Source organism: Silurus meridionalis, chromosome 16 (genome assembly GCF_014805685.1).
Source record: "Silurus meridionalis isolate SWU-2019-XX chromosome 16, ASM1480568v1, whole genome shotgun sequence".
NCBI lineage: Eukaryota > Metazoa > Chordata > Actinopteri > Siluriformes > Siluridae > Silurus > Silurus meridionalis.
Window position 1 is genome coordinate 5,533,904 of NC_060899.1, and position 14,894 is coordinate 5,548,797.

Consider the following 14,894-nt stretch of genomic DNA (forward strand, 5'->3'; position numbering starts at 1 on the left):
ATAAATTTTTGGATTAAATTTCAATTACAGATGAAAGGTTGCCTCTTCTGATGGATTAAAATCTATTGACATATTTTAGTTAAAGCCTGTTATTGTTTTGAAATAAAAATCTATGTGAAGGAAAACTTGTCCCCCTGGTAGAATGTTCCCACGTGTCCATTCATTATGCAGACGTTAATAAGAGATGCCTATATAATAACATGGATGAAATGAACAGCTGAATACATGTTCATTTATGCAGTTCTCCAATCATGTGCCGATCATGCGACAGCAGCACAAAATCACAAAGAATACAGGACAAGAGCTTTAAGTTTACTCCCAACATTAGATTATTGTTCTCGGCTGGCAGAAGAGGAACCTGATGTGGGCTTCTGCTTTTATAGCCCATAAGCCTAATGGTTTTGAGTGCATGAATGAGCAGGTTGTAAACATTCCAATTCAACTAACCATTGATATGAAATTAATGTGTAAATATGTTTGAACATCATGAGAATGGTATTAAACAGTGCTGTAGACATTTTAAAAGATCATTTAGTGTTTTTCTTAATCTACAGTGAGTATAGTATATATACCCGGGCAAGATAAACAATAAAAAAAAAATTAAATATCATGTATAACATTCAATCTATATATATCACATATTACACCCACAGAAGCAACTTCCAATATGGCTGTTGGAACAACGTTATTAATACGTGCCAGATTTAACCAGTGACAGGAGCTTAATTTACTACTTACTATTTGGTTTATTTATTAGTACATTTTTGTGTTAATTGTTGTATCGTTTGCTGCCTTCTTACCCAGGTCTTTCTTTTAAAAGAGATTTTATCTCAAGGCCTTTTTTTTATCCTGGGTAAATAAAGGCTACTAACTATATAAATATATAGATCGCCCTTTTTAAAATATCAAAATTTTGACTTTGGCAAAAAACAAGATATTTTATTTACTAATTCGGCATCCAAGCAAATAAAATAAATAGCAATTTTTTACATTTCTGGAAAATGTAATACAAAAAGTAGAATTGCTAAATTTGTTTTAACGATCACTCCCTACATGAATATTTAATGAAAGCACCTTTAGCTTCATCTGCAACATTACACCTGTTTCAGTACTTCTCTGTCAACTGTGCACAGCTAAATCTAGTGATGTTTGCCCAGTTTTCCTCTTCCTATTTTGTGCTCGCACAGGTCACGAGGGAGCAGCATGCACCTTAGGCACATACCCAGGTTTGGGGTATAGAATAGCACAGGCCATGCAAAGGGCAAACTCCAGGCGAGACAGGGCCACAGAAAGAGCCTGTATGTCCCCGACCCTCTTAAGGGAGGAGACTGCCAGGAAAAAGGCGGACTTAACCGACAGATACCTAATAGATACCTAGGGCCACGTCGGCCAAGGGCTCGAAGAAGGGGCTCAGATAGAGCTGCCAGCACAACGCCTAAGTCCCACACAGGCACTCTGGGTTGCGTCCCAGGCCTCAGCCCCTGGGTGTCGTGTAGGAAACGTGTCATGAGGGGGTGTTTCCCCAACGACTGCCCCGCTTGCGGGGTACAATAAGCCGCAATAGCGGACATGCAAACCTTCAGGGTTGACTAAGCCAAGCCTGCGGCAAACTGTTCCTGCAGGAACTCCAGAACTAAATCAACCAGGCAGTTAACTGGGTCCAACTGGTGGTGCTTACACCACGTGGTGAACAGATGCCATTTAGCGGCATACAACCTCCTCATGTAATGAGCTCTGGAATGGAGAAAGGTCTCTACTAGATCAGTAGAGAGACCAGCTGCTATGAACTGCACTCCCTCAGGGGCCACAACCACAGCTTCCATAACTCTGGGTGGGGGTCAACCAGGATTCCCCCTGCCTGTGAGAGGAGATCCCTCCTGGGAGGAATTTCCCAAGGAGGTCCCTCGAGGATGGACAGCAGCAAGGTCTGCCTTGCCACATTCTCTCCAGAACCAAGTGCCAAGAACACGGCCATCATCTACAGGCAGTTTATGTGCTCTTAGGGGAACCAGCCTCTCGAGGCTGGTCTTTGACCATCCCAGAGCGGCTGGAGCAGTGCCCTGCAACTGTGGGGCCTCCTGAGAGGCAGCGGGTCTCCTCTATCTGCAGCGATCTTTCGGGGGGAATGGAGGGAGCCCACGGGAGGGGAGGCTGCACTCTGAAGCACTCTTGTGGCAGAGCTAACAGCTTGGCCTCCCCCTCTGCCCAGAAGTCTGATCGCTTCTGACCATTTCAGAACAGCTGGGGAGATTCCCTGCAGCTGTAAATGCTTCCCAAGCAGGCCCGGGTTCCCTCCATCCCAGTGGGGACAGAAGGAGCCACCTGGATAGGGGGACTGCGCTCTGTGGAAGAGCTAACAGTCTGGCCTTCTGGTGGTGTCGAGGAGGTACAGCCACCCAAGTGTGAACCACCCTCCCCAAAGCAGGGCGCTCTGATTGTCAGGGCCGCTGCACCACTGGCCGTTTGTTTGGCGAAGAGGACCACCCTCAGGTTGGCCGACCCATTGGACTTGGGCTTAGAGTGTCGCCTAGTGCCCTAGGCTTCCTCGGAGGTAGAGATCCGAAGCGCAGTTTGGAGAGGACTCCATGCTTTCTGCTAGGTCAGCCTGCGAGTCGAGCCCCATGACCTTCGGCGCCACTGCGGCTCTGCGAGATCTCCGGGAGCGGAGCGTGCGAATAGCCATACAGCTACAGCACGGACTATCGTCTCTCTCTCTCTCGAATAGGCATGCTCCATTCCCAAACAAACAACACAAAGCTTTGTTTGAACCATTTTTAACCATGCTGATTTACACACAAAGCGCTTACCTAAACAACAGAAGCTGATGTCGCTCCCATCGCGCTCCCATTATGTAGGTTTCTGTTTGCACGACGCCGCCCGCCAATGACATCACGACTGCCTGTTGGCCAGATTTTACACGTGATTCCGAGCAACGCGAGGCGTTCCCAAAGCGTTTTCAACGCAGCTCGAGTTCCTATATATATATATATATATATATATATATATATATATATATATATATATATATATTGATATTGATATTGATATTGATATTGATCTTATTCTTCTGTTTGAATGTTGTTGAGGCAATCAGTAAATAAATGTTTTTTTCTGTACCTTTTTTTTTTTCCCTCTACCTAATTTGCGTTTGATTAACGCATTGTTATCATTGTTAATTGTAATTTATGGTTTATGCTTTTTTTCCCTTTATGTATCTAGTCTATGTTCCAGGCTGCTTGGAGGATTCACAAAGTAAGAATTTTTATTGTATTGTTTCAATGTAATAGACTGCTTCTTGAAAATATGACCATAAGCTTTATATATATATATATATATATATATATATATATATATATATATATATATATATATATATATATATATATATATTCAGTATATTATTTTATACACGATAAACTAGTTGCTTATTATTATTATTATTATTATTATTATTATTATTATTATTATTATTATTATCATCATTTGCAGTTAAAGAAATTCTCAGCTGCAGCTTTCTGCCAGAATAAAAATAGTAGCTACAAAAATAAATAAAGAAATAAGATTTAAAGCTTAGTAGTAGTAGTAGTAATAATGACGCCCGCCTCTTATGACGCATTATTAAAGACAGATTTATAAACCAATCAGAGTGGACGCTTTTACCGGAGAATCCCGGAAGTTCTAACAGACTCTAGATACTCTATTAGACTTGAGCAGTTACACTGAGAATTTCAGCTCGGGATTACAGGAAACAGCTGATTTAAAGGTATGAGGTTTATTCTGCTCAAATGCACATTTGTGTTATATTGTATTGTAAATATGTACTGAAACCGGTAAATATATGAGTGTAAGTTCCTCTCGCTGTACCTGAGCCGCTCACAGCAGTGTTACATCACCGTTATCTCGTTCCCTGACTGAGCACTTCAATACAATACACAATACATTTACTACTAATAATGACAGAGGATCTGACATTTATCACCTTCTCAGTCCTAAAGCACCTCGTAAAGTCTGGAAAATAGCATTAGTATAAATTCCGCGATTTATAAACCCTGCACGCTGCCTTTCTAATTTTGCTGAGTAACAGTGCTGTTAGCCTGCTGGCTAGTTTGTGTTGCTCTGATGCTTCGTCATTCAGCAGCTTCTTCATTCACTCCTCAGATTTATACTTTCTTTTCGGTTCACATACAAACCAGGGAGTTTATGTCTTTATGTCTAAAATTATAACCTAAAACTGAGCTAAATGTAATTCTGATTAGCACAGAGATGAACTGACTGTTATGGAAACCAGCTGTACAAATACAACCATCAATAAATATATTGAAATTGACCTTTTCAAGAAGAAACTTCTTACTTTACCTCATTTCATTTCATGGACTTTTATTCCGACAAGCAGCTCAAATCTACGTGTTTCTAATTTATATCTTTATTCGGTATGTTTGCTGTGCTGCGTTTTTTTAAATCTGACATTTTCTCCACGAACAGCAGTTCAAAACAGCAACCAAGAGTTCTTTCTTTCTTTCTTTCTTTCTTTCTTTCTTTCTTTCTCTTCCCCCCCTTTCTTTTCCCCTTTAATTTTCTTTCTTTCTTTCTTTCTTTCTTTCTTTCTTTCTTTCTTTCTCTTTCCCCTTTAATTTTCCTTCTTTCTTTTTCCCTCTTTCTTTCTTTCTTTCTTTCTTTCTTTCTCTTCTCCGCTTTTATTTCCCTTCTTTTTCCCCACTTCTTTCTTTCTTTCTTTCTTTCTTTCTTTCTTTCTTTCTTTCTTTCTTCCACTTCTTTCTTTCTTTCTTTCTTTTCTTTCTTTCTTTCTTCCACTTCTTTCTTTCTTTCTTTCTTTCTTTCTTCCACTTCTCTTTCTTTCTTTCTTTCTTTCTTTCTTTCTTTTTTTCCACTTCTTTCTATCTTTCTTTTTCTTTCTTTCTTTCTCTTTCCCCTTTGAATTACTTCTTTCTTTTTCCCACTTCTTTCTTTCTTTCTTTCTTTCTTTCTTTCTTTCTTTCTTTCTTTCTTTCTTTCTCTTTCCCCTTTTATTTTCCTTCTTTCTTTCTTTCTTTCTTTCTTTCTTTCTTTCTTTCTTTCTTTCTTTTCCCCCACTTCTTTCTTTCTTTCTTTCTTTCTTTCTTTCTTTTTCTCTTTCTCTCCCCCCACTTCTTTCTTTCTTTCTCTCTTTCTTTTTTTCCTTTCTTTCTTGCTTTAAATATTTTTTTCCACTCACAAGCTCATATAATCATCATTTTTACAGGATGTCCTCAGGAGCACTTTTCCCCAGTCTGGTTTCGGGCTCTCGCAGCTCGTCCAGTAAATACCTGGTGGAGTTCAGAGCGGGTAAAATGAGCCTGAAGGGCAGCACAGTAACTCCAGACAAACGAAAAGGCACCGTCTACATCCAACAGACGGACGACTCGCTCATCCATTTCTGCTGGAAGGACCGAACCACTGGAAACGTGGATGATGTCAGTTACCAGTTTATATCCTAATCAATAACACTGACCTTTTTTTTTTTGTTTTCTTTTTTTATTTATTTTGTCTATGCTTCAGTTACACTTTGCATTTGTTTTAAACTGGTCTGGTTAAACACAAGCTATTATATTTTATTTGCAGTTGCACAGCACACAAATATATTTAACATCCTTGGAAAAAAGTGAACTCATTTAAAAATAGAATGTGCTTCCCAGGAAACACCTTCACACTGTAGAATCTTTTACACACACCAGCTGCAGAATCTGTAAAGTTCAGCTTGATTTGCTACCTGAAAATAACCAAATATGCACTAATGCGCTTTCATATTACAAGAAGGCAGGCCAGTTGCATTCTGGGTGCCAAAAACACGAGATTGCAGCTTTCACTTGCACTTTATTACATAAGACTGTTTGTATTTTGCACATAATTACTGATGTCTTTTTGCAATACTTTAATTGTGCGTGTTTTAGTATATTTTATAATTCGGAATTCTCATGTGATTATTTTTTTTTGTAGGATTTGATCATCTTCCCTGATGACTGTGAGTTTAAGCGGGTGAGCCAGTGCACCACCGGACGCGTGTATGTTCTTAAATTCAAGGCAGGGTCCAAAAGGCTATTTTTCTGGATGCAGGTGAGTAAGGGGAATCCTGACATTACTGGAAACACTGAATCTGAATGTATTTGGTACTTCAGCTCTTATGTCGTGATTACTTTGTATGTTAACCGTTTGTTGAATTACATGACGTGGTCTCAGTATACGGGTTTGGTTTCATAATGCTAGTGTGCTAGCATTCAGTTGTTAAATCCATGATCTTTTCTTATAATAGTTAATCTAAAACAAAGTTTTCAAATAGAAGTTTTAACGACGACAGCATTCACATCTGTGAATTTAAAATGCTGTTAAGTTTTGCTGGCAGACTTGATTGTGTTTAGCCGAATGTGGTTACTTTGCATATTCATCCTTTTAGCTTAATTAATTTAGGATTCGCAACAGAGATGATGCCTGGAACCCTGGGTGTGAAGTTGGGTTGGGCTGCCAGTTCATTTTAGGCAGCATGCACAGGCACATTTCACATATTCACACTTAAGATAGACAATCTATCATAGCCAGATAACCTACTGACATGTTTTTAGCCGATCATGGAACTGGGGGATTCCTAAGTAAGCTCCTTACTTAGGACCAAACCAGGGGTATGAACCTGTAAGGCTTTAATGCTTACATTTCAATAATGGAATAAAACTATGCAGCTGTTACAAGACCTGCACCACACTGCACTAAGAAGTTATACTGTATAATGTTGTTGGGTAAAATAATTTTACCATTAAAACCATCTAAAATCTCTTAAGTCTTTGTTATAAACATTGTTGTGTATTTTTGAATTTGGTTTCAGGAGCCCAAAACGGACAAAGATGACGAGTACTGCCGTAAAGTGAACGAGTATCTAAACAACCCACCAATGCCAGGTTCTCTGGGCAGCGGGGGCAGTAGTGGGCACGAGCTGTCTTCCCTGGGAGGTGAGACAATGCTAAACATTACTGCCCCTTCTCCATCATTGTGAAGAATTCCTTCTAGCAGATGTAAATTACATTGTGTGTATAGTCTCTAAAGGCTTAGTTTAAAAAAAAAAAAAAAAAAAAAAAGTTATTCATGTACCCAGTGTATTACTGTGTGTGTAAATTCTGGCTTGTTTTGATAAGTTTGCATTCTGCCTAGGAGAAGGTGGCCTGCAAAACCTTCTGGGCAACATGAGCCATAATCAACTCATGCAGCTGATTGGCCCAACAGGACTGGGTGGGCTTGGTGAGTGAATACTCATGGCTCACTGATATTAAAAAAGCACAGTGCACATGCACAGTATGGAGCTGCCTGGCAGGTCAGGAGAGAAAATAGTGCATATGCGCAGATCAGGAAATGCCAAGAAGTGATTAGGTGGGAGGGAAAAGAAATGGCATATTGTGTGTATATATAGTTGGTAGCATACACACATACGTGCGGATCTAATTATTTATAAATTAGGAGGGTGGATCTGGACTGTAATAGTCTGCTACAGTGGTTCAGGACCACAGTTTGCATGAACAGTTCTGCATTTAAGCACCGGTCACTGAACAGCGAACACTTCAACAAGGATGCAACTGTAATGAATGGACATGAGGATGAGTTTCCTTTTGAGTCTGATTCCTCTTATGGTTTCTTCCTCTTACCGTCTCAGGGAGCTTTTCCTTGCCACAGTCACCACTGGCTTGCTCATCAGGGATAAACTTAAATTATTACATTGTTTTATACATTTCTATAACCTCTTTATCACTTTAAAGCTGATTTGAGACCATGTCCATTATTAGAAGCTTGATACAAAAAAAATGAATTAAATTGACCTATGCTATTTCTTTTCACTCTCACACAAGTTACTTCTTGAATTGATAATGACAGTTAGAATGGTGTGTATTATACCAAATATTTTATGATTTATCTTTTTTCATTTCCTTTGGATTTAAATTGTTCAGTGTTTTAATTGGTTTTCTCTTATAACTGGAAGTGTCATTTTTGGCAGCTAAAATATTAAATCTTTCCTCTGCTTTTTGAAATACAAATGGAGAAAAATCTATGCATATCCTTAAAGTGTTAAGAAGCGATTTGATTTTTTTTCTTTATTTCCTGTGTATTATGTGTCAATGTTGTAAAAGGTTTTCATACTAGTGAGCTTTTCTTTTAAAAATAAAAAAGGAAAAAGAAAATTCCAGTGCATGTGTGTTACAGGTGGGCTTGGTGCTCTTGCAGGTCCTGGTCTGGCGAGTCTGTTGGGAAGTGGTGGTCCAGCCAGCAGCAGTTCAACTTCCAGGTTCTTTACTTTTCTAGTCAGTGATCTAAGTGTATTAACATGACTCACTGCTGTACTGATGCTCATTTGAATTGTTGATGCCTTCCAAGCAGTCTTAGTGTAATGAACCTGCTATATATTAATCTTTGTATGTATTTTCAAAGCTCCCGCAGCCAGTCAGCAGCTGCCACACCCTCCTCTGGATCCGCTGTTCGTTTGAGCTCTACTCCGGCTCCTACTACCCCACTGACCCCTGCTGCCACCTCTACAGACTCTCCTACCTTGACCCCCACGACCCCAGCCTCCCAAACCTCTTCCCTGGCAGCAGGAGTGGGAAGTCCAACACAGCAAATCCAGCTGAGCGACCTGCAAAGCATCCTGGCCACAATGAATGTTCCTGCCGTCAGTGCAGAGGGACAGGGAGGTGAGACACAACGTGACGAGTCTCTTAGCAGAACTTGTGGCACTGAAGCATTTCGCATTTCTAATCATCTAATATCAATTTAGTTAATTACAAAAAATAAAAATGTGAACTTTCACATTTAATCATACTTTTAGAATTTAAAATACTTGTAATTATTCTGATTTTTGGGGAATTTATTAATAACATTTTATATTCCTTATTGTTTTAACACCTCTGTTCATCACTAATCTATATTGTGTGTGTGTGTGTGTGTGTGTGTGTGTGTGTGTGTGTGTGTGTGTGTGTGTGTGTAGTGGACCTGGCCAGTGTGTTGACTCCTGATATTATGGCTCCAATTCTGGTGAATCCTGATATACAGCAGCGGCTCCTGCCATACCTGCCTTCAGGAGAGTCACTACCACAGAGTGCTGAGGAAATCCAAAACACACTCACCTCACCACAATTTCAGCAGGTAATAAACACACACATACCGTAATTTCCAGACTATAAAGCACACCCATATATATAAGCCGCACCCACTGAATTTTACAAATATTTTTATTTGTAACATAAATAAGCCGCACCTGTCTATAAGCCGTCTAATGTTTTTTACACAGGCTTTAACGAAAGACACGTTACACACGGTGTAACGGGTGAAATATGTTGCGCTTCCTTTAGGAGCAGAGCGGTATTTTGGGAATAGCATGCCACTGCATTTTGCCGTTATTACTGCATGTGTGCAAAACCTAGGAATATATCCTTATTATTTTCTAATGCTGACTTCTAAGTTTCTTTGACTAACCCGTAATGCTGTTGCCAAGAAAAATAAAAAAGCACGAGTTTTGGAAACCTGTCTGTGCTTATATGATTTCTGTTGCAACTGGAGTTAGCGAGCTCTCCCTTGACCCAAACTCGCGCTACAACGGCTTGTATCTAAATAGTAGCCCAGAAAAAAGTCATAAATTAGCCGCTTCGTTGTTTAAGCCGAGGGGTTCAGAGCGTAGGAAAAAAGTAGCGGCTTATAGTCCGAAAAATACGGTACACACAGTCCAGTTGAAACACTGTAGCGTACTCTCTTAAATAAACGTTGTATGTGCAGGCGATGAGCATGTTCAGCAGTGCACTAGCGTCTGGCCAGCTCGGTCCCCTAATGAACCAGTTTGGACTGCCCGCAGATGCAGTGGAAGCAGCTAACAGAGGGGGTACGACACCACAACACACACTGTGTTTATTTTGCTAATGAACCCCTTAAATACATTTGTGTGGAGTTCCAGCTTGTTTTAAATGAGTTGCTGTATGTTTGTGTATGCAGATGTGGAGGCTTTTGCTAAGGCCATGGAGAACACCAGTGGAAAGACTGAGTCCCCTGACGCCAAAGATAAGAAGGATGACGATGAGGACATGAGTCTGGATTAGTGAAACAAGTCAGTTTAACAAACCAGCTAGTGTATTTATTAATGAATTATCCAGATGTAAGAAGTATGCCCATATGTTTCATGCACAATTAAAGTATTGACACTGGGTCTGATAATTGATCAAAGTTCTGTAACTTGTGTATTAGACAATTTTAATTGTATTATTTATACTCCTTTAGTATACAAAAAAAAATTATTTGGGGGGGGGTTAAAAGTGGCACATAATAGTGTTGAATGTAAAGCTCGAGTGCTGTACACGTGATGTAGACGGAGAATCTGTAGTGTGTGAAATGGGATCTCTGAGCTGCTCTACAATATAATGGCAAAGTACAGACTCCAGTTTCACTTAGTGAATCAGGAAAAAAAGGGAGGGGGAAACAAAAAATATAGCTTTAGTTATTTGGTCCCTTATTCAGGATTGCTGGCGACTGACATCTCAGTCAAACATTCCCAAACAAATTACTGCTCTATTAAAAATAATTTTAAAACATTTAATGCTCTAATCTTAAGGCCATACAGCACTTGTATTTTTTTCAGTAGCACTCGTGCCTTTAACAGTGGCTTTACACTCAGTGCGTTTACAAAAAACTCCACAGTGACCACCTTAACATATACATTTGTTTAACAAAAGAATATAAATATTACTATCCCATAAACCCACCACCTGTTGATTTGATCATTTAGGTATTTTGGATTCAAAAATTCGGGGATTGTGGGCTATGCGGCAGGGCATCCCTGAGTCGCCACAGCTCCAGAAATGGTCAGAGGTTTGGAGAGCCTTGCAGCTCGACCGTTCACCACAGCTTTCCTTATACAGCCGTGGTATGGCGGGAGAGAGGACGGAAGAGCAGGAGCTTCTAATGCATCTATTAAATCACATAAGAAAAGTGTGTCAGTGGTCAGTCATAGCTAACTACATTCTGTATGGGTTTTCACAGGAGCAAACAAAAAAAATCATACAATTCTGCAGGAGTGCACAGGATGAAACTGAAATGGACGTAAATACGATTACGAATACATTTTAGTTTGAAAACCCATATTTTTCTATAAATAGAACACTGAGACGGATGTTGTTTCGGACAATTACTAAACACCCAAAATGGAAGTAATATGGCGTAACCAGGACCCTGCTGGAGTTTAGCACATTTCTGCTTTACTTTACACCTAGAGCACACATGAAGGTGGCGTACCTGGCACATTGCCCAGATAGACAGTGACATTGGCTCCAGTAGATCTGCTCTGTTTGGGGCCAACACCATGTTCACTTGCTGCATCCACACGTATCTGGATCACATTTTTCTTCTTCTCAACTACACAATTAAAAAAAAGAAAGCATATAAGCTCTGTTACAACATTTCAAATATAATTCATCTTATACCCAGTGTATCTACAGTAACTTCATTAAGTGGTGCTACACTCTCAGGTCATACACATGAAAAGTCTACTTACTAAATATACTGTGCCAGTTTCCATCACACAGTGAATCCTCTGGTTTAAGAGAGACTGTAAACTCCCCACTGCCACTGTTCACTAACACAATCACCTGCACAGAGAACACCAGGTCATCATTCAGTTCAGCACTCAGACACTCTAACAGATCTCTGCACAAGTAGAGCGAGGGAACCATAAGCACACATCTTATGTAGACCTGGTGAGCTGCTCACCTCTCCTTGTTTGAGGTAGACGCTGAGCTGCTGACTCTTCCTGACTCCAGCGTGGAGCAGAAGGCCGGAGTCTGCTACAGGCCGAACCTCCAGCTCCAGCTCCAGATCCCGACCCAGTGCTACTGACTCATCTATCACAGAAAAAATTGGAAAAACTAATTCCTGGTATCTGGTTTAAATTGATGACCCTGTAAATCTCAATTCACATGTAGTTGCATCTGTGGCAGGGGTGAGGAAGAATGATTTGAAAATGATGGTAAAATAAATAGCAGAAAGCTTTTCTTTCTTCAGACAATAATAAGGCATCACCACTTATTGCTTGATTTTATAAAAAGATAACGCTTTCAGGTACCGTAGTCCTGCAAAGGAAAAGTTGAAGTTCAGATCTTCCCATGTGTGTTCAGTGTGGACAATAATGAAGTCAATGTAATTTGTTACTGTACATAAGTAGCTTTTTGCAAAATTTCCATTTGGGGAGACTTTTACTTTAACTTCACTACAAAATGTTACCACAAAGTCAAATGTTGTACTTTTTACTCAAATACATTTAGCAAAATCAGTGGTTCCTTAATACTTGAGTGGATAAAAAATGAACTGGTGAATCTTATCACATACATACAGTTCAGCATCATTCCATAAATGATGGAAGAAGCTCCTGACTCAAACTTGCCACAATACCCGTGGCCTTATTTGCATGATTAAAAAAAAAAAAGAAGGTTTTGGGCTCATGATAATGTTAATACATATCAATCATTGTTTGACTCATTAATATCATTCTATTAATAGATTGGTGTGCTAAGATTAACAGACTTTTTTACGTAAACTGAGTTGATTATGCAACTCTGTGACAGAAAGGATAATAGAAACATTATAGCTATAATAAATCATAGTACTTTGGCTACTTAAGTACATTTGAAGGCAAAATCTTTTGTACTTTTACTCAAGTGAAAGTTTAAAGGAAGCAGTTTAACTGGAATAATATTTTACCTACTGTATCTCAAGTACATGGTTTGTGTACTTTGGTGTGTTGTATCCCAAATAAGCAAAACTGGCTCAGTGAAATTCAGTTCTATTTAACACCATTGATTTCTTTTTGCTTTAGAAACTCCCCTGTGTTTTATTTTAAACACAATCACTGTCTGAATAAGATCTTTGAGAGGTGGTTGTTTTGCTCACCAATAGAAATGTGTCCTCCCTGGTTAGAGAAGTAAACGCCTGGCTGCAGGGGCTCTTGGTAACATGGCACCACCCCCACACTGTGGGTGGGACTTAGCAGAACCTCGCTCACCTTCAGATCTCTGATGCAGCCTACAAAGCCTGCCTAAAGAGAGGTAACAAAAAAATAATAATGGAGGAGTACAAATAAATCTTTGTGCTGAAATTAGCAGGCGGTTTCTCAGGGCTTGATGAGACATGAATCCTTGTAATTACCTCTGCTGCTTTGTGGTCAGAGGGCAGACCGCCGATGTAAACCGGACCACTTAGTGCATTTTTCTCCCCAGAGAAAGACACCTTCCTGCTCTGTGCATTAATGCCATTTACTATGAGACTGGCCTTTTCTTTCTCGATCCTCACAAACACCTAAACAACGATACAAAATAAGAAACTAAATTTCCAGTGAATGTTAAAATGCCATGCTGGAACAATTTACAGTGCCTTGTAAAAGTATTTATGCCTTGAACATGTCCACATTTTGGAGTTACACTCTAGAACTAACATAGACTTAATGAATTATTTGTTATAAATCAGGGGTCACATAATAAATGTCCGCCTGTGTCCACAAACAATCGATGACGTCGCAGTCGTTTCATTATTAACATTTTTATAGTAAAAGGCACAATCATGACTTTGCCTAGAGAATTATTCAGAGAAGCAACTAAGGTACGAATTCTCAACATCCATGCACGATGCTTATGAAAAACAGTGACGTTTCATCTCACACACTCACCACATGCCAGTGGTTGTCATTATATTTGCCACTGGTTAAAATGCTGAATTTCCTCCTCCCTCCGTTGAGCAGCAAGATCAAGTGGCCTTCAGACACAGAGAGTGTTAATGCCACCCTTCCTCTCTCTGCTGCTGCGTAGAAGATGAGGCCGTTGGATGAGTTCACGCGAATAGCCATTGCCACATTGGGCCTGACGAGTAAAAAGAAAAGCATTTGGTTGTGAATCAGTTTATCAAAGCACACAGAGGGAATCATTGGGAAAAAAAAACATCAAAAGTCAGTTAAAATTCAGCATGAGAACGCACGTCTTGCTGAAGGCTGTTGGAATCGAATCGTAACGCATGTAGCTGTAGATGGATCCGCTGAAATGGTGGGCATTTGCTTCTTGGACAGACAGCTCCCCCTGGCAGGAACCTCGGGCACTGCGGCTTTTTAGTGCTCCCTGGGGCTTTTTGTTCTTCCCCTAATGTACACACAGTAGTATATAAATAAGCCAATAATACAATGGAAACATAAAAATGAAATCCAAGCATATTTAATGACTGTACCATGGCGTTTTTAAAGCGCAGAGGTGAGGCGAGTATCTGCTGGGGTTTCTTAGCAGCAGGACAACTCAGTGCAACATCAACATTCTCCTTGGATGGTAGCAAGTCCACTACCGTTTGAGGCAATGTAGTCCTAAAGGTAATTTAAACAGGTATTTAACCCATACATGAATAAATAAAGAGATAACACATTATCATCAACTGTTTCTCCAGCACCCAACCTCATACCTGTTGATAAAGACGTTATTTAGACAGCCAGTGAGGTTGGCGATGTCAAGGGCCTCAGGTGTGCCACCGAGATAGACTTCTCCGATGGGGAGCGTGCTCTTAACTTCCACTTCTGTGTTAGGGTTGGCTTGAAGCTTGTCATCAATATACACACGAAGGCTGCACACAGGTAAACACATAATACAGTATTACAAACAGATTCATGCGGTGAGATTAGTGTTGGGGTGAGAGAAGTGGGTGTGATGATTGTTGCTGTACCCATTCTTGTTGCTGTAGAAAGCCACATAGTGACTCATCTCATCGTTATAGGTACCATTTGTTCGGACCTGTTTATTGCCAGCTTTTACCACCATATGACCTTCTTCCAATTGTACCTGACACACCCCAGTCTGTAAAGACACACACATACACATAGA

The 14,894-nt window shown here is 40.0% G+C and overlaps 2 protein-coding genes across 5 annotated transcripts in view; one reads left to right on the forward strand and one right to left on the reverse strand.

The window, feature by feature from the left end:
• The first annotated feature begins 3,629 nt into the window (after nt 1-3,629).
• adrm1 (ADRM1 26S proteasome ubiquitin receptor) lies at nt 3,630-10,213 on the forward strand. 4 transcript variants are annotated; one of them, XM_046869091.1, is made up of 10 exons: nt 3,630-3,763; nt 5,240-5,450; nt 5,974-6,090; nt 6,851-6,974; nt 7,174-7,260; nt 8,215-8,296; nt 8,440-8,699; nt 8,993-9,150; nt 9,778-9,880; nt 9,991-10,213. In XM_046869091.1, exons 2-10 carry the CDS (start codon nt 5,241-5,243, stop codon nt 10,092-10,094), a joined length of 1,245 nt encoding a protein of 414 aa, XP_046725047.1. In that variant the 5' UTR covers nt 3,630-3,763; nt 5,240; the 3' UTR covers nt 10,095-10,213. The 4 variants fall into 4 exon arrangements, with proteins under 4 accessions (XP_046725047.1, XP_046725049.1, XP_046725048.1 ...); XM_046869093.1 differs by having other exon boundaries at nt 8,236-8,296; XM_046869092.1 differs by having other exon boundaries at nt 7,177-7,260.
• Nucleotides 10,214-10,570: 357 nt separating this feature from the next.
• Nucleotides 10,571-14,894, reverse strand: part of lama5 (laminin, alpha 5) — a 72,367-nt gene continuing 68,043 nt past the window's right edge. The window contains 11 exon segments of the mRNA XM_046869090.1: nt 10,571-10,959; nt 11,284-11,403; nt 11,543-11,636; nt 11,758-11,888; nt 12,934-13,078; nt 13,189-13,338; nt 13,706-13,895; nt 14,011-14,168; nt 14,254-14,383; nt 14,479-14,637; nt 14,737-14,867. Of these exon segments, the coding sequence (XP_046725046.1) occupies nt 10,811-10,959; nt 11,284-11,403; nt 11,543-11,636; nt 11,758-11,888; nt 12,934-13,078; nt 13,189-13,338; nt 13,706-13,895; nt 14,011-14,168; nt 14,254-14,383; nt 14,479-14,637; nt 14,737-14,867 (1,557 nt within the window). The 3' untranslated portion in view covers nt 10,571-10,810.